This window comes from Canis lupus, chromosome 16, assembly GCF_003254725.2.
Source record: "Canis lupus dingo isolate Sandy chromosome 16, ASM325472v2, whole genome shotgun sequence".
Taxonomy (NCBI): Eukaryota; Metazoa; Chordata; class Mammalia; order Carnivora; family Canidae; genus Canis; species Canis lupus.
Genome location: NC_064258.1, coordinates 14,660,129 through 14,674,533, shown reverse-complemented (window position 1 = coordinate 14,674,533; position 14,405 = coordinate 14,660,129). Strand labels below are relative to the sequence as shown.

The following is a 14,405-nucleotide window of genomic DNA, read 5'->3' as shown; positions in this document are numbered from 1 at the left end:
TGAGTAGATGGGGAACTTTTAGTATTTTCCTGAGTTTTGTGTGAATGGGCGCAGAATTATTTTATTCATTTGAACCCCGATTTTGCATCTGCCTTGAGGGAGGATCAATTCCAAGGATCCCTCTTATACCATGTGCTCTGTCAAGCAGGTCCCCTCCCTGTTGGAGAAGGGGACCTGCTCTTTGGGCAATGCATACGTATTTAATAATTGCTGTTCACGTTAAATTTTATATTCTTTTTCTCTTGCATTGGGAAAAGAGCTTAAGCAGAACTAGGAGTCCCAGTTTCTAGTGATGGATAGTGAGTTAATTATTTCATTATACCTGGAAAAGCCAGTAATTCAGATCTCTTTGTCCAATTTTTAAAATTTTTTAAAAATTTTTATTTATTTATGATAGTCACAGAGAGAGAGAGAGAGAAAAAGAGAGAGAGAGAGAGAGAGGCAGAGACATAGGCAGAGGGAGAAGCAGGCTCCATGCACCGGGAGCCCGAGTGGGATTCGATCCCGGGTCTCCAGGATCGCGCCCTGGGCCAAAGGCAGGCGCTAAACTGCTGCGCCACCCAGGGATCCCTCCTTGTCCAATTTTACTCAGATTAAGTGGAGTTCTTCTGTAGTTGCTCCTAAGCCTAAAAGAAAGTGATAAATAGTTTGAATAGACCCTGTCCTAGTTTATTAGGATTTTTCTCTTTCTTTTTGTCCCTGTTTCTTCCCTTTTAAAAACCTCTCCTCTTCCATCTTCCAATTCTTCCTTAATCTTCTCCTTCCTTGTTCTCTCCCTCCTCTTTTCTCCCCTTCCCCCCTCCTTGAACCCCACGCCAGATATATAGGGTATATGTAGGTGCTCTTATCCTATTAACTTATCATGGAGCCAGGTGGGTTGTAGACCCCTAAAATTGTATATAACATTTTGGGCTATCTACATTTGTCGATTTTTCTGCTGAGAACATTTACACCTTTTTTTAGATCCTCAGAAGAGCCTGCACACCCTCTCCCCTCCAAAAAAAGAGGTTGAGAAAATCTGATCTAAGATTACATAGGAGTCATCTATCTTCAGGGCTGAATTTGACTATAGACTTCTGTGAAACACTAGAGCTACAGAATTTCATGTGGGCTCAGCATCCACAAGAGCCAGCCCTTAGAATGTGGGCTTGGCCTTCCAAACCACCAGAAAGACATCCTGCATCCAGTTCATTGATTTCTCCCCATGATTAAGGCAGTTAACCATACGCCAAGCAGGGTTTTCTGTCTACAAAAACAGAGAGGAAGAGAGAGAAAGAGAAGGTTATAAAGAGATAAGCAGAAACATTCAAGTAAAATGTCTGTGGATATTTTTATACTCTGATTTAGGGGGGAAAAAAGCTTATATTTGGATGTCCAAGTCTTGTGCCTTACCACATGGTAGGTATCTTCATGAATTACTCTATTTTAGTCATGTTCCTTTGTAATTAAATTGGGACACTAGGTATTCATTTGCTTTGTTCTTCAATTTCAGTCTTCTTCCTAAAGAAGAAACTTCGTACTGGAGTTAAGTCTGTTCAGAGAGAACTAGACATGGCCACTATCCTTGCAGATGACTTAGGAACAAAATTAGAACATATATAAAATACCAACAGACCCAGCATAAAATATACAAGTACTGAAGTGATCTGATATAATATTTCTATGATGCACAAGCCAAAGTAATTTTATTTTGGATGAAATAAGGGATTGTAACTATGGCTGTTTCAGGTTCTAGAGAAGGTGGGACCAGGGACGTAAATAATAATCATCTTCCTTCTGATTAAGCCAGTTGGGCTTTTAGTAGTAACAAGGGTGAGGGATGGCTGGGTAGTCTTGCTTGGTATGGAGACCCTAAATTTATGGAGCTATTGTCACAGGTTGGACTGAAAACTATAGACTGTGAGCTAAAGATGAGCAATGCTGCTGGTAAATGAGAAGCCTGGCAGGAGCCAAGACTCACGGCTTTTGGGGAAACAGATTTTTAGGAAAATACGATGGTGTTTTGGGGAAGACTAGAAGAAAATAATGTTGCATGGCTGATGATGCCAGGGCATGGAAGGTGTGTCTGGACATAGATCAGTAATACAGGGAGGAAAGGGAGGGTGTGTAGCATGCATGGCAAAGAAATAATGGGTTTTGAAATAATTAGATGAAACCCGTAGCACGAATAGCCCATGATCCAGTATGTGGAGTAAAAGGTAGAGATGAGTCATAGGTGACTTGAGTTTGCAGTGTGACATGTTGAAGACATCGTGATGTTGAGATGTTCCAAGGAGGTGAGACTGGACAGAAAGTCACAGAGAGACAATAAACAGCTGAATCTTCATCACATTTCATTTGAGCTGGTGACAAGAACATCAGTTGGTCAGAGCCATTATAGAGGGGGGGTGGAAAAGGTAGGAAAGGTAGATAGTTCCTAAGTCATCTGCAAGGATAGAACCCATCCTCTGACGTGGGTGGGCTGGAGCCACAGAGGTGGGTTGGACAAGCAGAGGAGCATTTGTCCTCTCTGAGTCAGATGCCTGGGTTTATGATAGATGCTCTTTTGCTACTCACCTCCTTTCTTGGTATCACCTTTACTTTCTTTTTATAATAGGCAAAAAGAATAATGATGCTTCCCCTTTAAAAAAAATCTTTAAAAAAAAAAAAAAAGAATGAATGACTTCTTTGTCTGCCCAACCATTACAATGTTAGAATAGCAGAAGAAAACAATGTGCACATCTATCTGGCAATTGAAGTTACTTTGGATATTCATGCATGAGAGACATAACTTTGCTTAAGGAAAAGAAGTATACAGGAGAGATTTTTTTGTGTGTATTAAATAAATCTTTCGAAGTCAACCATTTGTTCTATAGGTATTTAATTCATACTCTAAACATGTTATCCTATAGGAGGACCTGAGAGGCTGAGTGCAGAACACTTGCTAATCTCTAGAGTCAGATTGTTCAGATTTGACCCTGGACCCTGCCACTTACTAATAGGGTGAGTTTAGGCAAGTTGCTCACTTACCTGATCTTTAAAATGAAAATAATGATATAGTACCTACCTCATACTGCTGTGGTAGGGATTACATGAATTAATGTGTATTAAATATTCACAACAGGGCAAGTCAATTAGTAAGCACTAAATAAATATTATTGTCTTTAAGCAGATTACTGCAGAATTAAATTTATAACGCACCAGCTGGCCACAGTAGGAATGACCAGAGTAAGGGAAAGAGGTTCTCCATACAGGCACTGAAAGGACACGGAGTCAGGGAGGCATCTGAGAGAAATTGTGCTGATCACAGAGGTCCATCTGATCTACAAAAACATTGAGAACAGTAGTGAACGTGCCTGGCATGTAGCGAACACTCAAAACATTTTAGCTATTATTCATTGATCTTAATCTGTGGATCTTCGGGAGCATTGGATTCTATATAAACCAAGCTGAGAAGACAGCAAGAACCAATATTGCACCTTTTGTAGGGGCTAATTATGGTCTTAAAACACATGAACTGAATAAAATCACTTTTGGCTAGAGACCTATTTAATTATTGGTCTGTTGAAAAACGGTATACTGAAGTGGCAAAGAGAACCAGCTGTGAATCCCAGATCTGCCCCACACCAGCTGGGTAACTTGGGATGAGTTATTTAGTCTCAGATTCCTTGTCTAGAAAATGTGGGTAGCAGTAGTGCCTGCCTGCCTTACAGAGCTGCTCTTAAGATTCGGTTAATACATGTAAACCTCTTAGAACAATACTTGGCGCATAGTAAACACTCACAGTGGAGCATTTGCTATTTTTACTGTTTTCCACACTTCATCATGTCACTCATGACCGAAGGTTACTTCAGGGTGAAGGCTCTCGGGGAGGGGACCATGGACAGACTGGCCTCTAACTTCCATTCCAACATGTGGTGGGCTCTAGTTTAATAGGATTTTGACACATTCAGCTGAGTTCTTGCCCTTCTCCCAGGCTCCAGAACCCAGCTTTAGTAGCATTTCTTCCTTTAAGAGCTGTTTGCAGCAAAACTCACTCCCGATTTGCCAACTCCTTTGAAAAATTTCAAAGAGCAAACATAGTTATCAAATGCTGAGGTATTTAGATGAGGCATACTTTACAAAAATTTCCTTTTCACGTTAGTCCTGTTGTATAAATAGCAAATGGATATATATGGGTGTATGTATCATATAAGTGGTATTTGCCCCCATGTGATTTCTCTTTTTAAGAATACATACTCACACACACTATATACATATGTGCACATACATATATAAGTATGTGTGTAACATATTTGCAAAGATCCTGGCTCCTGCTAATTTAGAGTTTAATCTCCTCCCCTCCTTCCCAAGGAATCAGGATCTATTCGATGAAGTTATTTATGCATTGCATATGGAAGTGATTGAGGATGTGCACTGTGGTGTTGCTTCCACGTTGGCTTCAATTTTGTCTTTCCTGGCCTTCCCGTGCACCCTGCGGTGTGAGTCATCTTATTTAGAGTCTAGCCCCATTTCTCACAGCAGCTCCATTTTGTCCTTGGAGGGGAAGGACTTGCTCACCACTAGGAGACACTGGCTTGTTTTTATTTCCTTGCTGATAACTAAAAGGGGATGCTGAGGAAATGTGCCAGTTGAGTTTGACCTTTGACAGGAAGCTGTTTATAAATAAAATCAGATGATATGGGGGTTGTTCTTATGCCTGGTGGTATGTACTACTGACCCTATTGGGTGATGTTTTCCTTCTGAAATGAAACCTAAAAGGCGTGTAAGCATAATTTAGGAAAAAAAGGGTTTTTTTCTCCTCCATATCTGAGCTTCAGGTTTTAGAAATTAGTGGGTGTAGAGTGTACTGATTCTTGTTTTTATTCAAACATCTGAGGATAATTCAGCTCTGAGCCCGGGTGGCGTTACTGATCTTTTTCTAATAAAATAAAACTACAAAAATAAGTCTATGTGGAAAATTGTGATATATGTTCTACTTACTCCCTTTCACTCTGCCCTTTGCTAATTCCCTGCCTCATAGGTTACATATGTCCTTTTGTTTTCTCTGATTTGATATTTATTTCCAGTGAGAGAGAGAGAGTACAAGCCCTTAAGTAGTTTTTAGGATGAAAACTCTACTGTCAACTGCCACTGGAATGTTATTTTCACCAAACTTTGTACTGGCTGACTTTGTTCATATCATGTCATTTCTTTTATGATGTAACTGGTAGATCTAATCAGTTGATCTACAGATTTATTGGTATGGTTCACAAATGATAGTTTAGAGGAATTATGGCAAATAGGTACAGCTATTTTGTTGCAGTGGGTTCTGATGTAATGGATTTAATTTCCTGTATATACGTTCAGCTATATTGTATAAGCTAGCTATATTGCTATGTCACAAATCACCCCAAAACTCTTTAGCTTTAACAATAATCATTTGCTCTTACAGTTCATATGTCTCTGCCTTGCCAGAGCTTGACTACTCTAGATACCCCAGTTGAGTGATTTTCCTAGTTTCAACCAGATTTACTCACATGTTTAAGGATGGGAGTTGGCTGATCTTGGTCAGGCTCATTGGGGGACAAAATCTGTTTTACATGGCTGCCTTCCTTTTCCTGGGGTCACTGGATTGTCCTGGCATATCCTTTTAATTAGGATAGCAAAATTATAAGTTTTGTAAGTCCAGTTGTACAAGTACATTTTAAGACACTACCTGTGTTAGGAAGCTAATATCCTTTTGGCCAAAGCAAGTCATGTAGCTAATCCAAGGTGAGGATTAGTCCACAGCGGGAGGGCACTGAGAAATTACATGGCAAAATGGACATGATAGAGGGATGAGTATAGACCTGAAGCCAATTATGCAATTTAGAACAAATATGAAAGTACTCATTGACTTTTCTTGAGTCAAGGGACTCTAAAGGGACCCCCTTGAGCAACCGGGGCTTCTGTTTAATAATTACCATCATAAGGCATTGTAAAATACAGCAGGTAGAAACAGGCCATGACCATGTGTGATTATCCAGGGACAGTGTATTCCCAGTACAGGAAATTTTAAAATAGTATAAAATCTAAAGAAAAAAAAAGTCATTCATATTCTGAATTCTTCTCCAGAGTTATTTTTACTATTTTTTAAAAGATTTTTTTATTTATATATTCATGATAGAGAGGGGGGTGGTGGGGGGAGAGAGAGGCAGAGACACAGGCAGAGGGAGAAGCAGGCTCCATGCCAGGAGCCTGATGCGGGACTCGATCCTGGGATTCCAGGACTATGCCCAGGCCCAAAGGCAAGCGCTAAACCACTGAGCCACCCAGGGATCCCATTTTTACTATTTTGACATACTTCCTTTCCGTCTTTTTTTCCTGTCACTTTCTTCATTAATAGTATATAAATTTATATCCAGATTTTAAAAATATTCTACAATAAATCTTTCTTTGACGTGTTATTAAAAAGACTTTGTATATATACTATTACTGTATATATAAATGTTCCATGTGTAGATGCATCATAGTTCATTCAACTGGCCTTTGTTCTTTACTGTTTTGGTTATTTTCAGTGTTTTGTGATTATAAATAATGGTACGGTAAGCATATCTGTGCACAAATATTTATTTACATTTTTAGTTGTTTTTTTAATGGAAAGACTACAGGAGTGCAGAGATATGGATCTGCCGCTTGTTCACTGTGTGATCTGGACCTGCATGTCAATTTCCTCATAATAAAATTGATGTATTTGAGCTTCATGACCTTAAACCTCTTTCCAATTCAAAAACCATGGGGACCTTTCGGCCGGAACCACCATCTTTCAGTAATTTGCCAAAAGGACCAACACAAAGGGAAAGAGGAGAGGTACCCGCTATATGTTCTCTAGGCCTTTTAGAAAACATGGAGTTGTTCCTTTGGCCATATACATGCGAGTCTATAAGAAAGGTGATATTGTGGACATCAAGGGAATGGGCACTATTGAAAAAGGAATGCCCCTCAAATGTTACCATGGCAAAACTGGAAGAGTCTAAATGTTACTCAGCATGCTGTTGGCATTGTTGTAAACAAACAAGTTAAGGGCAAGATTCTTGCCAAGAGAATTAATGTCCACATTGAGCATATTAAACACTCAAAGAGCTGAGATAGCTTCCTGAAGTGTGTGAAAGAAAATGATCAGAAAAAGAAGGAAGCCAAAGAGAAAGGTACCTGGGTCCAACTGAAGCAAGGTACTTGGGTCCCCACCAAAGAAGCACACTTTGTGAGAACCAATGGAAGGGAGCCTGAACTGCTGGAACCCATTCCCTATGAATTCATGGCATGGTAACTGTAAAGAGAATAAAAGACCTCAGGATTGTAAAAGTGTTTCTCTTAATTGAGTAGGAGTATGGTTGGTATCCCTTCACTTAAAAAAATATTTAAAGCAAACTTTGTGTTCTAAACACACACAGACACACACACACAAAATCATGGGGATCCCTGGGTGGCTCAGCGGTTTAGCATCTGCCTTCATCCCAGGGCATGATCCTGGAGACCCAAGATGGGGTCCCACATCAGGCTCCCAGCATGGAGCCTGCTTCTCCCTCTGCCTGTGTCTCTGCCTCTCTCCTTCTCTCTGTGTATCTCATGAGTAAATAAATAAAATCTTTAAACAAAATCATCTTTAAGTTGGAGTAATAAGTCACTTTATTGAAGTGGAAGCATAAAGGCAATGCTGGTATTTTGTCCTCAACAAAGTTCATGGGAAGACAGGCAACTTCCTTGGGCTTCTCACTTGGAAGAGTTCAGTCGTCTTTGAGAGAGGAGGTTTTGCTTCAGAATTCAAGTATCATTGTTTGTCCTTCAGTCTCCATTCCTGACACAGTAATGATTATATATATACACACATATATAGTATATATATGATCATATAAATTGTATCTAGTATAAATATAAATGTGTATATATATACACATAATTTTATATGTATGTATGTATACATAATCATATATATATATATATATACACATATATATATATGATTTTAAAATAGGCTTATAGGACACTGAGCATTTAGAATATCAACTATCAGGACACCTGGGTATCTCAGTGGTTGAGTGTCTGACTTCAGCTCAGGGCGTAATCCTGAGGTCCAGGGATCGAATCCCACATCGTGCTTCTTGCATGGAGCCTGCTTCTCTCTCTGCCTATGTCTCTGCCTCTCTCTCTCTCTCTCTCTGTGTCATGAATAAATAAATGAAATCTTTAAGAAAAAAAAAAAAGAATATAAACTATCTTGACCTATATTTGAGGTTGGCTTAGCTACACTGGAAGAACTGATTGCATTACCTGTCTTCATTTTGTCTTATAGTTTTGTATTGCTTTGTGTTTTTATTTTTGCTCACCCGTCCCCGCTCCCCCTCCCCCCAAGAATTAAGCTTCATTAAAGTAGTCATAAGCGCATGGCCAGGGGATCTGGCCTTATCTCACAACTTCCTGGTGGGACCTTTTCTCAGCAATGCCTCCTTACTGTTGATTTTTAAATACACTGAGGCAGTATTGCATCTTACTATCTCACTTCCAGCCTCTGGCAGGGATAAATACCATGCAGTGTGGACAGGCTGCAAGTGTTGCCTTCACAAAGCAAAGGCATCCATATGTCATTGCTGAATAGAGAAAATGTGATCTGTGTACTCTATCTCTCCAGCTCCTCCTCAGATCTGTCCTGAGTGTGTCTTCCTTGCTGGTGATAGAATTTTCTAGTTCTTAAGCTTATTTTGAGGGAGGTATTAGACTCGTCTATTGGCTCTTCAACCATTTGCTTCCCTAAGTTGAGCCAGGCGCCCATCTGGCCAGCAGAATTCGGTGTCAAGTACAGTGTGGTCTCCCTCCCCTGGCCGCCATCAAAAGGCCCTTTGTTTCCTACCCTTCCCCCTCGGCCAGGATGTGGTGTGCACCCCATGAATGATGGAAATTCTCCCATCACACCATTGCACTCAGCAGCTTTATAGAACCAGTTCCAAAAGCAAAACATCTTCAACCCACAGAAGTTTTGCCCATCTTTACTTTGCCTTAGGAAAGAACTCAGGGCTGGGATAATTAATCAAGTCAATTATAAACTGGATTTGGGAAAGGGGGAATCATTTTCTTTGTAAATGCGAATCTAACGTTTTCTTGGGTTTTGAGGAAGTTGTTTAGGAAACACAATTTTAATTATTGTGAAATTTAGTTTTTAGCTTCTGTGCCTGCTCTTTCCCCGCCTCTAACAGTTCTAAACGATCTTCATGTACCTTTTCTTAAGAAAGCTTGAGTCCAATTCTTGAGGGTAAAATCATTTCCTAATGGGAACAACTTTGCTCTTCTGTACACAGGGTTCCCTAAGCATGCGGGGTGTGCACGTGTGTTTAAACATTTTCATAAAGCAAGGAACATATCTTTGCTTTATTTTAGTCTCACCAGTAAACATGGCTTCAGGTAAGGAATGCTGACTTTGGGAATCTCTGTTTTCTTGTTCTGCACCTGTTTGCAATCTCCTGGTCTTTTCCTATCCTGCCCATCTCCCTCCTTTTCAGGTCTGTGTTCTGCTAGTAGCTCTGAAGTAGTTTGGCAAGAAACAGGTGGATGTAAGCTTCTAGAAGAATGTAGAGGTGCGTCTGTCTGTTATTCCTTTGTCACAACCCCCAGTAATAATCATGAAAACCAGTAGTGAGCCAAGATCCACACTTGCCAAGATCCAGCCCTTTTCTCTAGACCTTTGGTCCATTTCAGCAAAGGCTGATGTTTGTTACAAACTCTGAAATTTTGCAGAGGGCTCGGTCAAGTTCTGGAAGTCTAGGTCAGGCTTAAGGCATAAGTGGGGTTGTAGGGAAGCCAGAGTACAAAAACAGGGAGTGAGAAGAAAAAAGAAAGAGAACAAATAACTGTCCACTGACAGAAGAGTAGCGCCCACCTAACCATGGTCCTCAGTCCTCTCTCCTGAGACTCTGGTTACATGCCATTTGTTTCTTAATTTTTTAATTAATTAATTAGTTTATTTATTTATTTTTAGATTTATTTATAAATAAAGATTTTAGGTATTTATTCATGAGAGACACAGAGAAAGGCAGAGACATAGACAGAGGGAGAAGCAGGCTCCCCACAGGGAGCCAGATGTGGGACTCAATCCCAAGACCCTGGGATTACGTCCTGAGCCAAAGGCAGATGCTCAACCACTGAGCCACCCAGGCGCCCCTGTTTCTTAATTTTAAATGTACTTATTGGGGCACCTGGGTGGCTCAGTTGATTAAGCATCTGACTCTTGATTTTGGCTTGGATCATGATTTCAGGCTTGTAAGATCCAGGCCTGTGTAGGGCTCCATGCTTAGTGGGGAGTCTGCTTGAGATTCTCTTTCCTTCTCCCTCTGCCTCTCCCCTCCCCCCACTCTCTCACTCTCTCTCAAGTAAATAAAGAAATCTTTTTTAAAAATGTACTTATTTATTTTTAAATAGATAACCCAGTCACTTGGTTTGAAAACCGAAAAGTGTAAAACGTCACACGTTGAGATTCTCCTTCCTGTTCTGTTCCCATCCACCTAGTCTCCTTCCTACTCTGACCAGGAAAGGCAGGTTTCTTTCTTTTATGTGTATTCTCGAGGTTTCCGTAGGCATACTTACTTACACTCAAGCGAACACAAGTATAGATTCTTACTTCACCATTCATTTCTTTATCCATTTATCTCCTCTCTCACACGCTTACTTTATTTCCTCTTATTCTACTCTCAGTAGCTTATTGTTGGAGCTATTTTTTTGAGGAGCAAGATCAGTGGTCATTTGTTTTACTTCTGTCCGATACTGTGAACAGATTCATACGTCTGCTTGTCTTTTTCCCATAGATGAAGTGGAAAGTGAGAAATGGTACCTGTCTACAGACTTTCCATCAACAACCATCAAGACAGAGCCGATTACAGAGGAGCCGCCCCCAGGACTTGTTCCCTCTGTCACTCTGACCATCACAGCCATCTCCACCCCTTGTGAAAAGGAGGAACCCCCTCTGGAAATGAATCCTGGGGTACGCTCTCTTTTCTTCTATACACACACATGACTCAAAAGACATGGATTCTCATTCTCAAATACGGCATTTAACCTATTAAGGAGCTAGTGCCTATATGTGTTTCAAGATATATAATTGCCTATATGTAGGTGTATAGTAAGGATATGTTGACCTGGGATCAGCATTGATTATACTACTTCCTTTATAGGAAGTTTATGTTCAGAAAATTGGTAGCAAGTCTGATTTTATTTTTTATTTTTTATTTTTTATTTTTTGATTAATTTATTTTATTTTTCCAATGATTGCTGTTACAAAATTATGATAAATAGATGGATATCCACAGTTAAAAAATGCCAAACTCTCCATGGGATTGCCTTTTAGACCAGTGGAAAGAGAGGAAGTAACTAATGATGCGATCCTTGGCTTGCATGCTGGGGCTGATGGAAGTGTTGTTTCCCGTGTGACGTTTTACTTTCCTAGTACAATGTTGAGGTGCCCTGACCCAATTCAGGGATCTCCCACCAACCAAGTTTTATTGTATTATGCATGGAAAAACATACAAAATTGGGCATTTCTTCCTTGTTTGATTCCATGCCTACATGCCTATTTCACCTTCTCTCCCGGCATTTCCAATGTCCAGAGGTTACATATAAACACTGACTCTGTTGATGCTAAGTCAGGTCTCCTCTGAGCAAAGTGTCATATCTACCCAAACGTGTTAAGGAAGAGGTCACCTAGAAGCAGCAGAGTCACCAAAGCTTCGGTGTGTACTTGTGCTTATTGCTCTTTACAGTCCATCTTGGAAAAGATGGGGGACTCTGGACAGAGCACCTCGGCAGCTGTCCTGTAGAATTCGTTTCTCATTCTCTGCCTAGATCTTTTCATGGCACTGGGCTCCTGGAGTGTATATTAGTCTCCTTGTTCCATGAGATGTTAGGTCAGTTGATTTTTTTAGTATGTAACTAAGAAAAATCAGTCACAGCCTTGCTCCACTCATAGGCCAGAGAGCTTTTGTCCTTCCTGCACTGAAAGTTTTATTATTAAATGCTGTGGGTCCCGAGGAAGCCTGGAGGGTTTGTTTAGTTCCTGCTATAGGACAAACTAGTGGAGGCCTGTGGCCCTTTACAAATTTACTAGATTATTTCATGATAAAAGGCCTTATATGATCATGAAAACAATAGAAAGATGAGTCTTGGTTTTTTGGCTTTGGCATCCTGAGTGTTCCATCAGCTGTAGTGCTGGGTTTGGCAGGGAGAGAAAGGTCAAGAACAAAGCCACCTCCCCGTCAAAGAAGGAGCCTGCCTCTGCCAGCGGAGAGAAGTGGAGCTGCCAGGACAGGAAGACACATAGTTTGATGACAAATAACTCCCCTGGTGTCCCTAAAGTTTTGTTACTGGGTTTTAAAAACTGTGTTTGAAATTCTTCCTCCAGGTTGATTCCTCGTGCCAGACAATTATTCCTAAGATTAAGCTGGAGCCTCATGAAGTGGATCAGTTCCTAAACTTCTCTCCTAGAGAAGGTCTGTTTACTCTCTCCCTGCCTTCCTTCAGGTGACCAGATGTCAGGGCACAGAGAAAGCGAATGTGGGAGAAAGTGTCGGGATTAGAGCTTGCTTTCTGCAAGAAGTCTGCTCTTTAAAACCTTGATTCTAAAGACACATTTTGAAAGCTAAATTTTAATTTCCCGTATATGTATATGCTTAAATCTTTTCTCTAAATATGTCTATGCTTCAGGCTTTTATGCTAAATCTTTTGTTTTACTTTTACTCCTAGCAGAGGTGGGTTTTTTTTGTTTTGTTTTGTTTTGTTTTGTTTCCAAAACCTTCATAGTCAGCTATGACTTGGTTGCTGATGCACAAGGCAAGTGCTGCCCTTCTGGGTGTGAACGTGTGAATCAAGCCTGGTTCCCTGTGCTGCGGTGGTGATCAGTAGAGGCAGATAAACAAACATGCATAGAGGCACTTTGCCTTGCCTGTTTGAAGCAACTCTAGTCTAAACTCTTTGTAAATTCACAATTTGGTCGTTCAGAGTTTTTAAATGTTAATTTTAGATGACAGTAGTTGTAAGGAGACTCTTCATTATTTATAATTAGTTCATGCATCTCACTGGGTGTCTTGCCATCCATTTATAACAAAGTAATGTCATATTCAAAGTTGTCACACTTTTCGCTTTTCCTTCTCTGTGTCAGTTTCTTTCTTTCTTTCTTTCTTTCTTTCTTTCTTTCTTTCTTTCTTTCTTTCTTTCTCTCTCTCTCTCTCTCTCTTCTTTCTTTCTTTCTTTCTTTCTTTCTTTCTTTCTTTCTTTCTCTTTCTTTCTTTCTTTCTTTCTTTCTTTCTTTCTTTCTTTCTTTCTCTCTCTCTCTCTCTCTCTCTCTCTCTCTCTCTTTCTTTCTTTCTCCTTCTCTTCCTTTCTCTCTTTCTTAAGAATTGATTTATTTATTCACGAGAGACATCCAGAGAAAGGAAGTGAAAAAAAGAAAGGAAGGAAGGAAGGGAGGGAGGGAGGGAGGGAGGGAGGGAGGGACGGACATAGGCAGAGGGGGAAGCAGGCTCCCCGTGTGGAGCCCAGTGTGGGACTGGATCCCAGGACCCTGGATCTCAACTGAGCTGAAGGCAGATGCTCAACCATTGAGCCACCCAAGTGCCCCTCTATGTCAGTTTCTTTCTGACTTCTCCCTCCTGTTCTTGAACAAAGCCCATAATTAGGAATCCTGAACACTGACCGTCAAATGTCATAGAGTCGAAGGAAGCTTTCTTTGCCTTTTTTTTAACTGAGACATCCCTGCAGGGGCCTTGTGCTTTTAATTCTGTGCCTTTGGACCTGCCATCATCTTCCTTTTCATCTATGTCTTTGGGACAAGGTTAGAAGGACAGTTCATTAGTGTGGTCAACAAATAAGAAATTCGTCTGTGCAATTGTCATAGAAAAGGCTTCTGTGTATACTTAATCTATGGGTGTTACAAATGAATAGTTCTCATGAAAGCATAACCTTCTTCATTCCACTAGAAACAAATTCAGGGTTTTGTCTGTGACAATTTAATCAGGGTTAGTATTTGCCTTTATTATCAGTAAGAAATGATTACATTCTTAAAATGAACAATGTTGACTAGAATCCATATATAGAGACAATATTTCTTTCCACTGAGTGTTCTCCATTGGTGTCTTTCAGTTTATATACTGTTCTAAAGTAATTCCTTTCATTTTCATGAAAGCTACACATATTAGTCTTTTAGTTTATGTTGCAATATGCTTCAGAAAGTGTCCCAACTATAACAATGAAGCCCCTAGTGGCCTCAGATGCTGGGATCACTGGAGGAGAAACATTCACAGTAAAGTAAGTGGCGGGCAGTCCTTCCTCGTTATCCTAGATAAACAGAGAGGGGGAAATTCAATATCCTTGTATGCAGTGGAGCTTCTAGGCAAAGTAGCTTGTTGTTCCCAGACCTTTTAAGTAAT

At 40.3% G+C, this 14,405-nt stretch overlaps 1 protein-coding gene across 1 annotated transcript in view; it reads left to right on the top strand.

Moving 5' to 3' along the window:
* Nucleotides 1-14,405, top strand: part of CREB3L2 (cAMP responsive element binding protein 3 like 2) — a 120,000-nt gene that overhangs the window by 72,121 nt on the left and 33,474 nt on the right. The window contains exons 3-4 of the mRNA XM_025464118.3: nt 10,794-10,969; nt 12,383-12,470. Of these exons, the coding sequence (XP_025319903.1) occupies nt 10,794-10,969; nt 12,383-12,470 (264 nt within the window). The remainder of the gene's footprint in view (nt 1-10,793; nt 10,970-12,382; nt 12,471-14,405) is intronic.